The sequence below is a fragment of the Mustela putorius genome, unplaced genomic scaffold, assembly GCF_011764305.1.
Source record: "Mustela putorius furo isolate JIRA1106 unplaced genomic scaffold, ASM1176430v1.1 tig00004033_pilon_pilon_pilon, whole genome shotgun sequence".
NCBI lineage: Eukaryota > Metazoa > Chordata > Mammalia > Carnivora > Mustelidae > Mustela > Mustela putorius.
In genome coordinates this window covers 8,553,007-8,570,739 of record NW_025422169.1, presented here as the reverse complement: position 1 = coordinate 8,570,739, position 17,733 = coordinate 8,553,007, and the positions used below count along the sequence as shown (strand labels likewise).

General features: G+C 55.6%; 1 protein-coding gene across 3 annotated transcripts in view; it reads right to left on the bottom strand.

The window, feature by feature from the left end:
- DIP2C (disco interacting protein 2 homolog C) overlaps positions 1 to 17,733 on the bottom strand; it is a 345,440-nt gene that overhangs the window by 17,669 nt on the left and 310,038 nt on the right. For all 3 annotated transcript variants that reach the window (XM_045072331.1, XM_045072332.1, XM_045072333.1), the window contains one exon: positions 7,106 to 7,167. In XM_045072331.1, the coding sequence (XP_044928266.1) occupies positions 7,106 to 7,167 (62 nt within the window). The remainder of the gene's footprint in view (positions 1 to 7,105; positions 7,168 to 17,733) is intronic.

Below are 17,733 nucleotides of genomic sequence, written 5' to 3'. Positions count from 1 at the left end.
GCATCCGTGGGAGGGGAGAACACGGCAAGTTTCCTTGGCGAGACCCAAGAAGGGACTGCGACCCAGCACACAGAAGGACTCCCACCACTCAAAAATACAACAATCTGATGAGAAACGGGCAAAGGACTTGAACCAACACTTCCTTCTTCGAGAGAGTTCTGTGCACGGCCAGCAAGCCCAGAGGACGCCCAGCAGCACTGACCACCGGGAGTTCACGTCAAAACCACCATCAAGTCCCACGGATGCCCTCACAGCCGTCAGAGCGGCTGAAATCAGCCGCACGAGAAACCCCGGGTCCGGGCGAGGATGCAGAGAAACGGGACGCGAGCCGGGGCAGCCGCTCCGGAGAACGGCCTGGAGGGTCCTCAAGAAGTTGAACATGGAGCTGCCCTCCGGCGCAGCCCCGTACCGGCCTGTTCACAGCAGCCGCTTACACGGTCAGGGACAGGTGGTGCAGGAGGAGGTCACACGTCGCTTCAACACGCAGACCGTGAGTAAATCCCGTGACGCAGAAGCCATGCCGTCCTTCTGTGGTGCCTGCCACGCTCCGAGCCCGGGGTCCCCTGTGCCCGCCCCAGGCTGTGGTCAGGCCCACGTCTGAGCACGCGGCCTCTCTTCCTCCACAAACAGACTCCCCCCGAAATAAGTTTATTTAAGCAAAGAGATGCTTCCCTTCAGGGGAAAAGTCTCTAGGATTCCTTTCTTCTAAAATCACTCTCCCTTTCCAATGCGGGATGGGCCTCCACGGGACAGCCACACGGGCCAGGATCAGCTGCCGGCCTTTGGCTTCGCTCAGGTCCTACAATCCCACGGGCTTCCCAGGGTGTTATGGTGGTACGGAGTGTGTTAACAGCGGGAGCAGAGAAACTCACCAGGACACAGACAGAGGAGCTGAGCACACCGACAGGAAGAAAGCGGGTTTTCCCAGACTTGTATCTTCCATCACCTTCTCCCTGTGTCCACCCGAACGCACTCCGGGCCATTCACTCACAAACCACGAGGTGCGTGTGCGCGACAGCAGATGAGGAGGGAGACAACAAGAACGGGGGCCTTTCCAGTGGCTCGGCTGGTCCGAGGGGCTCTGCTCCGCCAGGCCGACGCCCCAGCCCAAGGCAGGGCGTCTGCTGTCCTCTCCTCCAGGCCTGCGCGCCGCCCCACACAAGAGGGCTCCTCAAGGCCTTACCCTGCACCGCGGAACCCCGCAAAGGCGGCAGGATCGCACTTGACGCACAGTGTGCCCAGGAAGGGCTCTCATCGCTCTGGCCACGTGTGCACGTCTCATAACGAGAAATCAGGGACCGTGTCCACCTTCCTCTGGAAAGATCAGTGCACAGGGCGGCAATCTGCAGTGGGGACCCCCTCCCGGGAACCTGCAGGGCATGAACGAGATCTCTCTGTCAGAGGAGACACGGCACTTGTGACACGGTGGCTGCGAGAACGCGGCGGACGGCTGATCTCGGGGCAGCGGCCGGACGAGCAAACAGAAGTACAGGGCGCTCGGTTAAATGTGAATTTCAGATCAACGGGGACACTTTTCAAAGCACACGTTCACCCAGCGTTTCTGGACAGATTTGTGCTAGAGGAGTGATGCCGCTTGTGTCTGAAACTCAGAGTGAGCCGGCCGTCCCGTCGTTCATCTGTCGCTCCAAGTCAGAGGACCCCGTAGAGGCCTTCGGGGTAAGAGTTAATGAATAAACCAGTGGGGCAAAACCTATCCCGTCAATACATTATTTTTTATTTAAATTTGATCTTTGCTGAAAAAGATTGCAGAACAACTTCTCAGAAGAAGCGAAAACATTCTAGGGAAGGAACCCTTAATCAAAAGCCCGCAGATGTCTGAAGTGTGGAAAGAACTCACAAACCGCACCCGAGCATTCAGAACCCGGTGGGGAAGCCTGTCGGCCGGAACGAGGGGCGGGACCTGGCAGTCTGCTCTGGACACCCTCGTGCAGGGGACGGGGGCCAGGCCGGTGGGTTCAGAGACGTGGCTTGAGGTCCCACGGCCAGCTGGTGGCGAGCTGTGACCCGTGCCTGGACCAGCCCCCTGGTGCTCTCCCTCCTCTGGTGGGACAGCAGGTGTCAGAATGAGGTGCAAAGATCAGAAACGAGTGATGGTTTAAAAGGTGTGTGGTCTCTAAGGGATGCTGTGCTGGATGGGGGGAGTCCAGAAAGCACCGAGGGGAAGAGCTCGTCCTCAGTGTGGGGCTGGGAGCCTGAACCTGCCTCCCGCACCCGGCCGGGACCTCGCAGACACGGCTCCAGGGCTCCCCACCTGCACAGCCAGCGCGGAACCTCTGATAGGCTGGCTACGCTGGGCTACATTCTAAGGGGGAGAAACACAGAAAGGGGACTCCTGTCTGTATGTGAAGCTACCAACCCGGGGAAGAGTCTTACAGGGAAGAAGGGGCTGGAAATTCAGCCCCAAATTAACACGTCGCAAAATATGAACTCTCCCTTTTTATTCCATTTTCTCCATCGATAATGTCATCTGATTTTCGAGGACACTCCTGAAGAACTATTTAAGGAATGCATAAAACCCACAGTGCTCGGGGCGCCTGGGTGGCTCAGTGGGTTAAGCCTCTGCCTTCGGCTCAGGTCATGATCTCAGGGTCCTGGGACCGAGCCCCGCATCGGGCTCTCTGCTCAGCGGGGAGCCTGCCTCCCCCTCTCTCTCTGCCTGCCTCTCTGCCTACTTGTGATCTCCGTCAAATAAATAAATAAAATCTTTAAAAAAATAAAAACCCCACAGCGCTCCAGCCCGGATCTAGTCCTCTGTGATGAGGCCGTCGCCATTCAGCTGGCCAAGCGCCGAACCGCCAGGCCAGGGGAAGGAAAAGCAGGTCTGTAAGTCTGTGCACCAGGAAGCAGGTCTGTAAGTACATGCACCAGGGACGCATCTACAGAAGCGATACATCGTTCAGACGTGTTACACGACTGAATCATCACCATGCTTCCAGGAGTAGGTCCTCCTGTCTCTCCGGTCAGACAGGGGGTGCTCGGGCTCAGTGGAGCAGAACCCAGGAGTGCGCAGCCGGTGTCTCATCAAACGCCAGGGAGACGACGATGCTCACGGCAGCCAGAACTCCTGGGGTCAGCTCCGTCCACACGGGTCCTGGGCAACGGAGGCGACCGTCCCCCCGCCGCATGCCTCCCGGTGGCTGTCGAGGAGCGTGTGACCGGAAACCAGCGATCGATCCGGTAATCAGTGCGGCTCCCCACCCTCCCATCCGCTTCTGCTAAGACCCTCGTGCTGGTCACGCACACACCGAAAGCCGGCCGAGAGCGGGTCCTCTTCTGCGGTTCTGTGTTCACCTGGGCCCCCTCCTGCCTTGCACAAAATCGTGAGTCTCACAACGCACTTGGACACTCACTTCCCTCGGGGTCTCCGTCTCGGTTAACCGCTGACCGGGACTTAATGGACTGTCCCTGCTTTTCGGAGAAGCAGCACCTCAGGTTAGGAGGAGTGAGGAAGCTGGAGAAAGCTTTACACTAACATTGTGTCCACAAGATTTAACTCCTAAAACTATTTCCTTGAACGCTGGACATTTTTTTCTTTCCCATGTCAAATCTGCAAACTCCAAGTGCTCAAGGAAAGATCGAACTGGAAGAGACGGGGAGACCATGAATTCATCTTAAAGGAATGTATTAGAGAGTATCTTTAAAAAGTCACGGTCACTTTCAAGCACCCCCAAACCATTTCACCCTCTCGCCCTCATGCACAGTGAGGCTACGTCCACTCCGGCAGCAGGACAGTCAGTCCCTTGCTCTGTGAGGCCGACACGTTCTCCACAGTGACCTGCCGTAAACAGAGGACCAAATCCCAACACTGGGTCACAGGAGACAAGAGGCAGAAAGTCACGTAGAAACCAAGTCAATTTGGGGAACTATTTGGTCACAGGCTTCCACAACGAGGCTCTCCTCCGTCCCATGTGTGCACGTGAGCACGCACCATCTCTTTAGGGAAGCTGGACGTACACACGGACAAGGTAGCCCTCTCCAGGTGATTAGCTCATAATTAAGCAGGTGCCCTGGTGTCCTGTGACTGTACCAAAGCAGCGGGAACAGTGACCATCCCATCGCTGAATCTCAGTGTGTCTGACCTCAGCACAACAGCTTCATTTTTTCCCCACAAACAGTGACAAGATAGAAAGTCAATGTTTGCAAAAGTCCCCTGTTTCATCTGCACCCCCACAGGAACCTGGAGCCCAGCGAGCTCCCTCCTGCCCCGGGTCACGCTGGTGCCGTGGGAGGGAAAGCTTCAACCCCGCTCCCTCACAACCCCTCACAACCCCACTGCCCTCACAACATCTCCAGGGCCCTGGAGGGCGGCTGTATCGTGCCTGCTCTGGGCACAGGGAGACTGAGGTCACAGAGCCTGCCCAGATCTGAACTCTGATCGGCTGGACCCACAGCCTCTCCGTCCCAGTAGCTGTTGCTAAGACACTTCTGGGTTCCATGCTGACGAAGGTCAGTGCTGAAGTCAGTGGTCTTCTCTCTGGGAAGTGCACAGGGCAGATCGTGGAATGGAACTCGACGGAACTAGGCTTGAAAGCAGGAGGACTCCACAGACTCGGGGTGCTGCAGACAGTGGAGAGGACCCTGGGGTGCTACTCCCAGCTCGGGGAGGGGGGAGCTCCGGCCTCCAGGGGCAGGGGCCTCACGGGTGAGGGGAAGAGCCGGGGAGGTTTTCGTGAGCGGCGTGTCGGCCAGCGTGCTGGCCTGACCTAGCCGGGAAGGGCCATCACAGCGGGGGACGGCAGTGGACGACACAGGACACGAGAGCTCGGGCTCCTGGCCACTGACGCTCTGGGGACAGACCACACTAGAGGAGGAGCAGAGGAACCTCCCTCAGCTCTCGGCCTCCCCCGTCCCCCGCCTGCAGGAGGCGAGAATGGAAATCAGCTGCGCCGGAGCGCGGATCGGCCGTGCAGGCCCGTGCAGGACGCTTTCTTGGGGGAGGCCCGGCCAGGGCGGACGCGGCCGTCTCCCTGCCCTGCCCACCCACAGGGCCCTCATCACTCGTCCACATGGCCAGTGACCGTGACACCCAGCAGTCGCCGATGATGCAGGACTGACAGCAACTCCGAGCTCCCGGCGCTTCTACTTCTGCCCCGTGACCTCGTCAGGGAGCACACACCTCAGGACGAGGGTGTCACTTCGGAGGCTTGCGGACCTCGATGACGGGAGACGCGGGAGGTCGCCGTGAGCGTGCACCGCATCTCAGGCCCTGGGTCCCGCCAGCGTGGACGCTCTGCCACGCCGCCCTGTGCCCCGCCGCACCCTCTTGGCGGGAAGAACTGCCCCCCGGGACGTCCGCAGGGTTAGTCCCAGAGACCAGAGACCGTGCTGCCTCCGCTTTCCGTTCGAGCCCTCCGTCCCCACCGTCTGACCATCCCCAACGCTCCAGGACGCACGTGACACACGGGGCTCGGACGGGCGTCCACGGCTCCTCCTGAGTCACAGGGCCTGTGTTCTTCCGCGTGCCCTCACAGAGCCTGCGTGTCCCGTGTGTGGGGCTGGACCGCAAACGACCGCACAAATGCTACCCCAGCAGGGATTGGGGGTGACTGCTCAGCTTCGGAATCATAAAGGTCTAATATTGTACCGTTTCCAAGTACCTTCTGCAGGGGTAAAGCCTAGAAGTCCCACCTGGAAATGCCGATGACCCTGCAACAAGTTACTTGAACTCTTCGAAGCCAAATGTTGCCACGGAAGAGTATCCGAGGGAGGGTGCGGCCGGGAGTGGACCTGGGGCACGGTGCTGCCCGTGTCTGCCCTGGGCCTCTCGGACGGGCGTCTAGCTCGGGGCTCGAACCCTGACTCCTCTTGCACAGCAGCATCTAAAACGAGGCCCACAGGGACCAGGCAGGCCTCATGCGGGACACGTTAGGGGAAGGCAGGTGGCCCTCTCGTCTCAGCATTTGGACCATCCGTGTGCGGCTGACGCCCTTCCCACAGCACAGCTTCGGGGCACCTCCGGTGTCTGTCTCTGGGACGCCAGCATACCACCCCGCAGACTGTGCTCAACAGACACAGCCTGACGTCCACGGGCCCGAGAGCCCTGCTGGGGATGCCCACTGTGACTGGGGGGGGGTACTCCCGGCCTGGAGGGTGTGTGCACGGCTGCCTGGACCGCTCCTCAGCCTCCACAACCCCGCTCCCCCACACACGGACGCGGGTCATCGGGGGAATGCCGGGCCACTCGCTCCGTTGGGCAAGGCTCCCCGTCCACTAACGGTGATCGCTAACTCCCTCGTCCCCTCGCTCAGCAGCGTGACGACCCACGGGTGTCGGCGGCCGAGCGGAGGATGAGGCATGCGGTGTCTGGCCGTCACAGTGCCTTCACCAGGCGCCTGCGAGTCCTTTCTAGGAGACCCCAATATGCAGATCCATGCTGCTGGGTCCCAGCCCAGGAACAACCACGAGCCGGCATCGCCGCAGTCACTCAGTGGGGGGCCGCGGGCATCCAGCGACGTCCTCCTGGCGGGGGCGGAAGTTCCTGGCAAGGGTGTCATCTTGCTTGTTCCTCCGCCTCCTTCCCCCGCTGGAGGAAACGGACAAGCGCTCATAGGCTCACCTTTCGTTTTTGCTCAAGGCGGCTTGGGGAGCTGCACAGAAGGGGACTTCACCCGTGTTTTAATTTTTGATGGAAACACCTTCACACAAAATTTCAATTCCCGTAAAGAAATGTGGGCAGACCGCGTTGGGCTCCCTCGCTCCCTCTCCCACGGCCCCTGCTCGAGTTCCCTCTCTAGGTGTCTGTCAAATGAATAAATAAAATATTAAAAAGAAAAGAAAAGAAAAGAAATGTAGGCAGAGTGCTGGCAGCTTTAAAAGGTGCCACATGGTGCTCAGGCTTCTGGACAGACCGTCAGAGAGGCAACTGCGGTCACCCTGCCCGGTCTGCGGCGGTCTTAGCGCACAGTGGACTGCCCCAGCGGGAACCACACGGAGGTGGAGCGGGCACGGTTCAAGCCGAGTGGCGCGGCTCTCCTGCTTGATCCACCGGCAACGTGCGCACCGCAGAGAGACGCTGCGCTCCTTCCCTCGCTCGACGGCCCCCGCACGCCGGCAGCCAAGAAAGAAACCCCCAAGTGCACCGTACCTGTCGTGTCTCAGAGCTCGCATATCAACATAGACGGTGGTTGGGTCAGGTCCCGAGGTCCCCTGCAAGCAAGGACACAGCGCGGTTAACTCACGTTTGTGGGGAGCCCTCTGGGTCTGTGCTTCCTAGTAGTTAGCGAGAATTTCTTAGGTAAAATCGCAAACCAAGCAAAAACTAAAAAGCACTAGACCCACACCTCTCCAAGATACCCGTTCGTTTCTAGTTTGGTAACCTCTGCTCTGAAAGGAGGGGCTTAGTGGGACTGTGCTGGATTTCCACAGGGCTGGACTCTCCACCTAGCTACGAACATCAGAAGGAAAAGAGGCTCTGCGTGTTGCCAAATAGAAAAAGGCTGAAGCTGCCGAGACGTCCGGCTAGCAGGCTGTCGAGGACAGGGGGCTCCGCTCCTGAGAAGCTCCTACTACACGCATCCCAAAAGGTGTGTTTCTAGAGGTCAAGATACTGAAGCAGAGCATGGGACCCGGACTGACAGCTCGAGAAGGAAGAGGTAAGAGATAGTTATCTTGTTCTGTTTAGCTCTGCCTCTGCCTTGGCATTCCTCCAGCCGAGGGAGGTTATTTTCGTCCGGGACACGGGTCGGGGAGGTGGCGCACGGATCAACAGTGCAGTCCCCGGGAGAGCTCCGTGACCAAGCTACCGAACACGGGGGGCAGAGGTCTGGTCTTGGCAGCACAAATCCCTTCAAAACCTGCTGGGTTGACTTCTGACCAGTGACTTCCCGCCACCCCCGTGCACTGCGACTGCAGCTACATTAGAACCGACAAGTGGAGCCGTTTCTCGGGATTATTCAGGAAAGGATCTTAATCTTGTGTCATGAGAGACTAAGCTAAACACGGCTTCCCCGGGCCGGCCGCGTGCTCAGCATCCCGGCTGCCGGTCTCCAGCCGCGAGTACAGAGCGCCGTCAGCCTCCGCGTGCAAGGTCACGCCCCGTGTTACGCCGAGAACGTTCTCTCCCAGCGACGGCTACTCACAGAGCCGTGTGACCGACCAGCGCCGAGGGCAGCACTGGTCCAAGGTTCTGAGTAACAGAAAGCACGTAACCACAGGCGGCCAGTTAAGAAGTAAACAAATTGGAAAACAGGTCACCAAACGTGGGACATGAAGTCAAACGGACAGGACCCCAGACAGGCAGAGACCAGCAACAGGAGCGTGTGTCGTGAGCCTGCGACGTTCGAGGAGGTCCGAGAGCGTCCGTCCGTCCGCGGCCCGCGGCCCGCGCCCCGAGCCAGGCTCCGCACTCGACTTCTAGTGTGTCCCAGTGCTGGAGGCTGACGAGACGGTGCTGGGTAGGGGCACTGGTGTGGATGAAGAGGAGGGTCCCCTAGCTGCTCGGCCCGCTTCCACCGCCTGTGGGCTACAGCGGCAGGGGCAGGACGAGAAGAAAGGAGAGACCACTGGACCAGCGGAATCACAGACACGCAAACGAAACAACCCAACAGTTACAATGGGAGGAGGAAGAGGCGGAGGGGCCGGGGGGGGGGGATGCAAAAAGCAGGAACAAAGTGAAAAGAAGACCAAAGCCAACGTCAAGCATGGAAATCGTTAAAATCAATCACGGTACCATTAACGGCTAAAAAATCACAAAACTTAGACGTCAACAAACCCACAGAGCAATAGAGGGGAGCGCCAGAAGATGGTCTCAGGCCAACTGACCCGAGTCACCGTTCACCCCGCAGGGTCGCTGGTAGCACCCGGTATTTGGATTGCGGGAGGCGCGCGGGTCCTTTTCCTTCTGGAAGGGAGGAGGGGCGTGGATCTGACGGGCAGACTGGTGACGGTCCCTCTCTGCAATCAACTCCTCTGGCGCGCACGCGTTTCAACGAGGGGTGCCGCCGACATGCGGACTGGTCCCGAGAAGCCAGGGCAGGAACGGACACAGGTTTTCTCTTCCCTCCGATGTTCCTGTAACATCCGCGTTTGTCTCGCTCACGTCACCGTGAGAATGCAGAATTGACACAGGAGACCCAAAATAGGTGTGAGTCAGTTGTTCCCGTCACCACAGGGCGTCTGGTCAACAGTGGGCTCTTGGTAGGGTTTCCGGGGCATCAGAAATTCTTTCTGTGTGGATTTTCCACCGTGTGGGGTTGGCGCCCGAAGCCCCGCATGGTCCTGGTCTGCTGCGGCTCCAGGGCTCCGAGGACCATCATGACGGGCAGCCGGATGTGCTCCCGGCTGAGTCGGGATGCCGGCCTCGCCCTGGCACGAGAGAACCGATAAGAGATGCCCAGGTCGGACGGAGGCACGAAGGAACTGCGTCCCAGGCTCGCACACGGGCCAGGCCCGCTGTCACAGCCGGGAGCTCCCCCTCCTGAGCACGTGCCAGAGTCGGCCCCGCCATGACGCTTCCTCCTGGTTTATTCTTCTGTTCCGTGGTTTTGGGGCCCCTCGACCCCACTTAACATCACTGACATGGCCGCGGCCGAAACCTTGCAGGACCCATGCAGGGTCGTGCAGCGTGTGGGTTTCCCCAGGGAGCGCGTGCAGATGCCAACCCTCCCAGCAGCGCCATCGGGGCCCTGGATGTGGGACGGTCGCTGGCATCATCTCTGACCCGACCCCGCAGGGCCCAGGCGCAGCCAGTCCCAGGAGGGCAGCCGCACTATCATGTGGTCCGCGGGTCTCCTGGGCTCGGCCGTGACCCTCCCCGCCGCAGGGAGACGCTGCTGCCACCCGGGGCCGTTGAGAACAGCACCGCCTGCAGATCCAGACGATGCCTCGACGCTCCGTCCCTGCCTTCACTGCGGGCTCCGCGGCGACCAAGGCAGTGGCTTTCTGGGCCGGGAGCCGTGGCCCGACACCAAGAAGGAGCGGCCGGGGAACTTGGTCCGCACCCGGAGGCGCCCGCGACGTTCACCCGACCTACCCAAGCCCAGTGCCAGGTTTGCAATAATCCCCTTCACGATTCCGCGAATCCCAAATACTCCAAATATTAACTGGAATGAAATGAGCCCATCTTTTCTCTAAATTAATTTAATTCACAGATTTTTGTTGTGATGGCTCAAGGGTCAGTTTTCTCAGAGAAAAATATGTATGACTAAGAATAAATTTCCCAGCTTGTTGGCACACGGAGGGACAGCTCAGCATCTGCGGCAAAATCCCGTGTCGCATCGATAAGGGATACACGGAGAAGGGGCGGAGGGTTAGTTTATAGGTGTTTCCAGGCTTCAGAAATCCTAAGGTACGAAAAATGGAGATTTCAGGATACATATGAGGGAGTATGTATTTAACAAAATTTCCTCACTTGCACAGAATTAACTCTGCCAAAAACGTAAGCTGGTGTTTCTTTAAATTAGGAGAGCTCTCATGCGTGAAAGTGCTCCCGGTATCTAAAGTCATCAAATATTTGCAAAAAAGGACCAGCAGGAAAGAAAATTCACTCATTCCAAGTGGAACTTGCTCAGGAAGGAAGACAAGCATGTTTGAAATTTCAGGTCACAATAATGGAAAAGGTCTACACTGTATAGGTCGGCCGTACAACTACGTCGCAGACGGACACATTCATGTTAAGAATCATTTTTTCGGGGCGCCTGGGTGGCTCAGTGGGTTAAGCTGCTGCCTTTGGCTCAGGTCATGATCTCAGGGTCCTGGGATCAAGCCCCACATCGGGCTCTCTGCTCGGCGGGGAGCCTGCTTCTCTCTCTCTCTCTCTGCCTGCCTCTCCATCTACTTGTGATTTCTCTCTGTCAAATAAATAAATAAAATCTTTAAAAAAAATCAGTATTTATAAGAATCATTTTTTCTCTGGTACAAAAGTACGATGTCAGTTAGGCCCCGAGCGGTTCTTGGAACACAGCGGTTATACTTCAGTCTCGGCTGAAGAGACGCAGACGTCATCCTACCCCAGCACAGAGCGCCCAACACCTCACCCCGCCACGGGGGCGGCGTGACCTGGTATCAGCCCATGCCCCGCGCTGGACGGATCCACTGCGCTGGGTGTTGGAGGAGCCGAGGCAGTTAGCATAAACGGGGGCCGGGGAGGCGGTGTCCCCCAGGGCAGGTTATGGGGAGCACGAAGCAGACCCCGCGCACAGCACGGGCTCATCGCGGACGGCCTCGGAGCAGGGGTCCCTCCTACAGGCTCCCTCCGGCAGCCAGCTCCCCTGGCGCTCCCAGCCGACCTGTGCGGCAGCGGTGACCGTCTCACCATTTTAATGGAGGCGTAGCTTACAGACAACTGAATGTGCAGGATTTCCACGTTTGACTACAGGAGTCTGGACAGTCACGTACGCCCACGTAACACCCCCTGCCCCCGAGAGCACCTCTGACCCCAAAAGGCTCCCGCGGTGTGATTTCTCACACCACACATTACTCTGTTATCAGATCGGCATAAAGTAACACAGCGTGTGTCCCTTGGGTCGGCCGTCGCTGCGCACGGCGGCTCTGGGGCCCGCGACGGAGCCTGTGGAGCAGCTTCCCCTCCACACTCTGGGACGCGTGCTGCTGTGGGAACGTTCATCTGGACCTGCCCGTCCTGCTGCTGGGGGGCATTTGGGTCCTTTCCGGTCTGGGGCGATCACAACCGCGCCTGGGCAGTAGCGTTTGTGGGTGGGTTGTGTTCTGGGTGCGCGTCCCGACACGTCGGCTCCCCGGGTTGACGCGCACGGAGCTGCGGGAGAAGCTGATTAGTGTGTCCCCGAAGCAGCAATGATTAGGGGTTCCGGCTGCTGCACACCATCTCCTCTAGTACCGTCAGCCTTGCTGATCGAAACGTTCTGGGCGGACATGGGGAATCGCTGATTTTTTCAAAATGAAAAGCAGGATTTCAATGGAGCACATGTTATACCTTCCATCATCTTTTGGGAGCTCATGAGCAAACGGCAGACGCACCCGCAGGAGCCGCACGTCCCTGTCCTGCGCCGTCCTGCACGTCCCTGTCCTCGCTGTCCTGCGGGCTCCAAGCTGCCCGCGCGAGCTGTCCGTCCGCGCTCTCCTGCAGTGACGCATCCGGAAGACGCGGAGCGCATTCTCTGCACCTCTCCGCCCTCTGTGGGTCTCCTTCTGCCGAGCATATACTCAGGGCTTTGGCGGATTTGTCACACGTGCTCTCACAAATACATTTTCCCAGTCCCTATTTTTTCTATTAATTTTCTTAAACATATTAAGATTAGTTTTAATCTTGGTAAAGTCCACTTTTTCTTGTTCTCCTTTTTTGCTTAAGTGCTTGTCTGTGCCCTAAGAAATCTTTGCACATCCCAAGTCAGGAAGACCGGCTTTCGGCTTCCCAGAAGCCGTATTCTAGACCTGCCGCCACTGACATCCGGGTCCGTGATCCACCCAGAATGGATTTTCGTGTGTTCTCCGAGGAGATGACACCATCTAAACCTTCAGTCAGTCCAAAACATTCGCCAAAAACCCTCTTCTTTCCCTACAGTGGACCTAGTGGCGCGGCTCTACTTCTGGATTTGTTCTCTTTTTTCCAGGTTTGCTTTGTTTTTGTTGTTCTGCTCTTCTCTGTTGGTCTCTCCAGGTGCCAGGGCCACGTTGTCCTGACTACCCCGGCCTTACGGGAGCTTCAAAGCCAGCAGCAGGTCCCGCCGCACGGTCCTTTCTCACGACTGGTGACTCTTCTCAGTGGTGTGCGGCTGACGGCAACCCGGGAAGCATTTTGTCGGTTTCCTCGGGACAAGCCTTCTTAGACTGTGGTTGGGACGGATCAGTGTGGGGGGGGGGAGTGACCTTAGAAATACCAACCCACCGGCTGGGCGTCTGTCTGCCTTCGGATCAGGTCATGATCTCAGGGTCCTGGGACGGAGCCCCGCGCAGGGTCGCTGCTCACTGGGGCGTCAGCGTTTCCTCTCCCTCTGCCCCTCCCCCGCTCATGTTCTCGCCAATAAATAAACAAATCGTTGAGAAAGTGCTGACCCACCCACTCCACGACTCTGACACACCCATTCACTTATTAGGATTTCCTCTCTTTCAGCACTGCTTTGGGGTTCTGGTGGACACCTTTAACCGCACCTTTCATTCTCAAGTACTTAAAGGTTTGGGTATTACCGTAAATGGCATTTACACAATTCCGTCTCCTGGTTGCTCAAGACTACTCCAGAGGACGATGCTTTACTTTTGTTTTAAACCCAGTGTGGTTAACACCCAGTCTCGCGTGAGTTCCAGGGCACCGAGTTCCGAGCATTCCTCAGTCCGCACCGAGAGGGCTGCGCTCGGCCCCGTGCTCCCCCCGCACGCCCCACCTCCCCGCTGGTAGCCACGTCTGTTCTCTGCATCTAGAGTCTCTGCTTTGGTTTGTCTCTCTCTTTTTTTTTTTTTCTTAAATTCCACACATCAGTGAGCTCACATGGTGCTGGTCTTCCTCTGACTCACTCACTCGGCACAGCACACTCACTCCATCCGCACTGTCGCAAATGGCACGGTTTCACGTTGTTTTACGGAGCAATACTGCATCGTGTGTGTGTGTGTGTGTGTGTGTGCGAACGTCCGCGCACTGCATCTTCTTCACTCATCTGTCGTTGCACACATGGGCTGTTCCCATATTCTGGCTACGGTAAATAGAGCTGCCGTAAATACAGGGGTGCCTAGGAATACCATTTTTTATGTAGAAGCTTTTAAAAAAGATTTTATTTATTCATTTGAGAAAGACAGACACAGAATACAGAGGCAGAGGGAGAAGCAGACTCCCCACGGGGGCTCGATCCCAGGACTCTGGGATTATAACCTGAGCACAGGCGGATGCTTATCGGACTGAGCCACCGGGGTGCCCCTGTGCTATTCCTAACTTTACACATCAGCAGTTGTGGTTTTCGTTCTACAGGAGTTTTCATGTGCACTATTGGGCAGTCTGCAAATCCCAAGTTTACGTCTCCATCTCTAGTATTCGTACTTTCTATTTTTGTGTCCCATCACTTTGGCTAGGACTTCCATACAATGCTGATGCTCCCGATTTTAGGGAAAAAGCTCTCAAAGTGGACGGCTGAGAATGAGGGTCTAGCTTTTCGTACACTTTTGTCTTCAGACGGAAGCAGCTCCCTGGTCTCCCTAGTTCTCCCATGAACGAGGGTTTCCTGCATCAGACGGTCATGCTTTCTCCTTCACTCCATTACAGTACGGTGAATTCGACAGTCTTTATGGGGCAGCAACCTTGCGTCCCGGAGCGAAGATGTGCTTGGAGATGACGCTCTCCATGTCTCTACACGTCGCTACATCCAGTACGCTACTATTTTGTTCCGAATTCTTTCCACATGAGCTATTGGCCTGGGTTTTTAGTTTCTGGGGATTTTTGTCAGATACTGGTGTCTAGGTTATGCTCACTTCGTAACACGTGTTAGGTCACATTCCCTTCTCCTCTATCTTCCGAACGAGTTTTTGTTTGGAATCACTGGTCTTTTCCCAGTGACCCCATCTAGGCCGAGAGGTTTTCTTTTTCTCTCCTGTAAAGGGTTTAGATCACGGATTCAATTTCCTTCACATATATGAAATTGCCTTCTTCTGAAATGACATTCTTCACCCCTGGAAGTATTCTTTGTGAAATAATAAGGTTTGATATGCACGTAGCCGCTTCAGCTCTCCGGGAAGGTCAGTGCGGAACAACTTTCCTGTCCTTGTGCTCAATCTTTTTGTCTTCATGTTTAAGAAGAGTTTGTCTTAGGGTCCATATAGTCAGGATTTTGCTTTTTAAAAATCCAGTCTCACAATCTCCGCATCTTCCTTCGGGTGTTTAGATCCTTTGCAGGATGTCGGACCCTCTGCTCAGTATTCAGTCGGTCCCCTGCACCGCCCCGCTCACAGGTCCCTCCATCCCCCTGTGGGCCGGTAGGCTACCGGCTGCTGGAGGAAAACCGGTCTGTGGTCACTCACAGCTCACGGCCTGCTCACGGCCCACCGGCCGGGGCACTGCACCGCCCTGAACGGCAGACGCACCTTGTGACGGTCTGTTTCCATCTCCTCCCCTGCTGACCGCTGGGCAGCTGTCAGACATTATACACCCCACAAGCTAACACCACCTTTGTCCGAGCTGTCAGTAACCTTGTAAAGAGATTTAAAAAGTGCAAAAGATCTTCCGTGTCTCTGCAGCTGCCATTTCCAGTTCTACTCATTCGTCGTGTGGATCCAGACAGAATCTGGTATCATTTCTCTTCTGCCCAAAGGATTTCCACTAATATTTCTTCCTGTGTGGGTGTGCGGGCAGTAAATTCTCAGCATTTCGTTGTTGTTGTTCTTATGGCTGAAAGAGTGTCTATACAGCCTGTGATCTTGAAAGACATTTCGGCTGAGGGTCACATTCTAGGTCGACGACTCTTCTCTCCCGGCACGTGGAGACGTCTTCCACTGTCTCCTCTCACGTCACTTCTGATGGGAGCACGGAACGATCCCTATCTTTGTTCCTCCGTATGTAACCTGACTTCTTTTTCATCTGGCTGCTCTGACGATATTCCCTGTATCACTGGCTTTGAGCAACTTAAGCAGTTCCCCTTATGTTATGTTGGAGGTAGCTGAGCTGTGAGATCTGCGGGTTCAGACCGTCACCAAGTTTAAACTAGTTCTTCATGTGTATGTTCCGGACCTCCATCCCTCTTCCTCTGTTCTGGGGACGACAAGCACCTGTACATTAAGTCACCTGAAGTTCCCCACAATTCAATGGTGGCCTTACCACTAACATTCTTTTCTTTGTTTTATTTGTAAAGTTCCTGCTGCCATGTCTTCAAGTTCATCAATTCCATCATCGTGTTTTTCATCACAAATACTGTAGTTTTCGTTTCTAGAAGTTCAGTTTGTCTTTTCCCCTCTTTAACATTAACGTTTCGACTCTCTGGAATCCAGTTCAAAGAACTCTTCCAGTATCCTTGTCTATAAATTCGACATCCGTATCAGTTTAGCTCAGTTCTCACTTACTCACATTTCTCCTCATTGTGGATGGGTGGTATGTCTGGTAATTTCTGATAGTACGTTGGACATTTTGACTTGCCGGGTGCCGGATATTTTTATATTCCTGTAAATATTCTTGACCTTTGCTCCACGCTAAATTATTTGGAAAAATCTTTTCTTCCCAGGTCTTGCTTTTAATATCTGTGAGATGAGCCCTCAGCAATGCCTCATGAATTCGGAGATTTCCAGCCTGGCTGCTGGGAACAAGCCATATTCACTCCAGCCCTTTTGGCTGGTTCTCTGTGGGGCTCTGAGTGGTTTTCCGACACGAACGGATGCTGACTGTGTTCTTAAGATGACTCGCCGAGCACGCTCTACAGCGCCTGAGGGGCTCTCCGGGGATCCCCAGAGCTGAGTCTCTTTCCTCTACAGCCTCCGTCTCTGAGGACTGCAGCCACCTTTTGTCTCCTCAGACTCCGCTCCATGTCCTGCACTCAAAGAGCTCACTGGGCTGCGGTGACCTAGAGAAATCACACGGCCAAGCTTGCTTCTCTCAGGGCTCTTCCTTCCTTGTGACCTGACATCCCGGGTCATGCTTCATGTATTTGACCATTCTTTATTTGTTTAGCAAAGAGGATGAATCTGGTCCCTGCTACTCCGTCCTGGCCAACAGAAGACCCCAGCCCTATTACATGTGAACTTGCCCTCCCTCCATCACTCCTCTCTCAGATGTATTTAGGTGACCTGCACGCAATAACGCTCATCCGTAAGTTGACAGGTTGATAGACTTTGACAATGTGTAGTCACGGAACCACCGTCACAATCAGGACACAGAAAACCTTTACCACCCAAAAGGCCCCTCCTGCCTCTTGGCAGTCAATTCCCTCCCCTGGCCCTCAGCACCGGGCAACACTGATCTGACTGTTGTACCTACAGTTTTGTCTTATCCAGGAAATCATAAATAAACTCGTAGGGTGTGCAGACCTCTGTGTCTGGCTTCCCTCACCCGGAAGACTGCTCTGAGGTCCAGTCGTGCCGTTCCCTGCAGGAGCGGTCTGTCCCTCCCACGGCAGGAGAGCAAGCTGCTGCATGAGCAGAGCACAGCCTGCCCGCCTGCTCTCGGGTGCTGGACGTGCAGCTGTTTGCAGTTCTTGGTAATCATGAACGTATCTTCCGGGCACATTTGTGTGCGGCCCCTGGGAGGAAGAACAACTTCACTTCTCCGGGGTGAACCCCCAGGACAGAACTGCTGGGTCACAGGCAAGTCACGTTCAACAGTACAGGAAACTCACAAACTGTTCCCCGAAGTCGCGGGGCTGTCCCACATCCCCAACAGTGATGCCTGTGGCCGCAAAAAGCACCTCATCCCCTGCCAGCACATGCTATCTTCAGCCTCCCTCTCGTCTCGGACTAGTGATGGGTATTGCCAGCAGTTTACCAAACTTGCTAAGTTTTTGTAAAGAGTCAACTTTTCACTATACTGTTTTCTCTTTGTCTTTGTTCTATTTAACTCATTTCCACATTTATTTTTATCTTCTCCAACTCTGAGCTTGAGTTTTTTGCTTTTTCCTAGATTTTTCTGAAGTGGAAGTTGAAAGAGATTTTATACTCTCCTCTTTCTAATACAAACATTTACTGCTGAGCCCTAGGTTAGGTGCAACCAACAAAATCTGACATGCTGTGTTTTCATTAACAATCCTCTTCAAGTATGTTCTCATCTTCCTCATGATTTCCTTTTTTATTCATGTGTAATCAGAAGTGTGTTGTTTCATTTCCAAGTATTTAGGA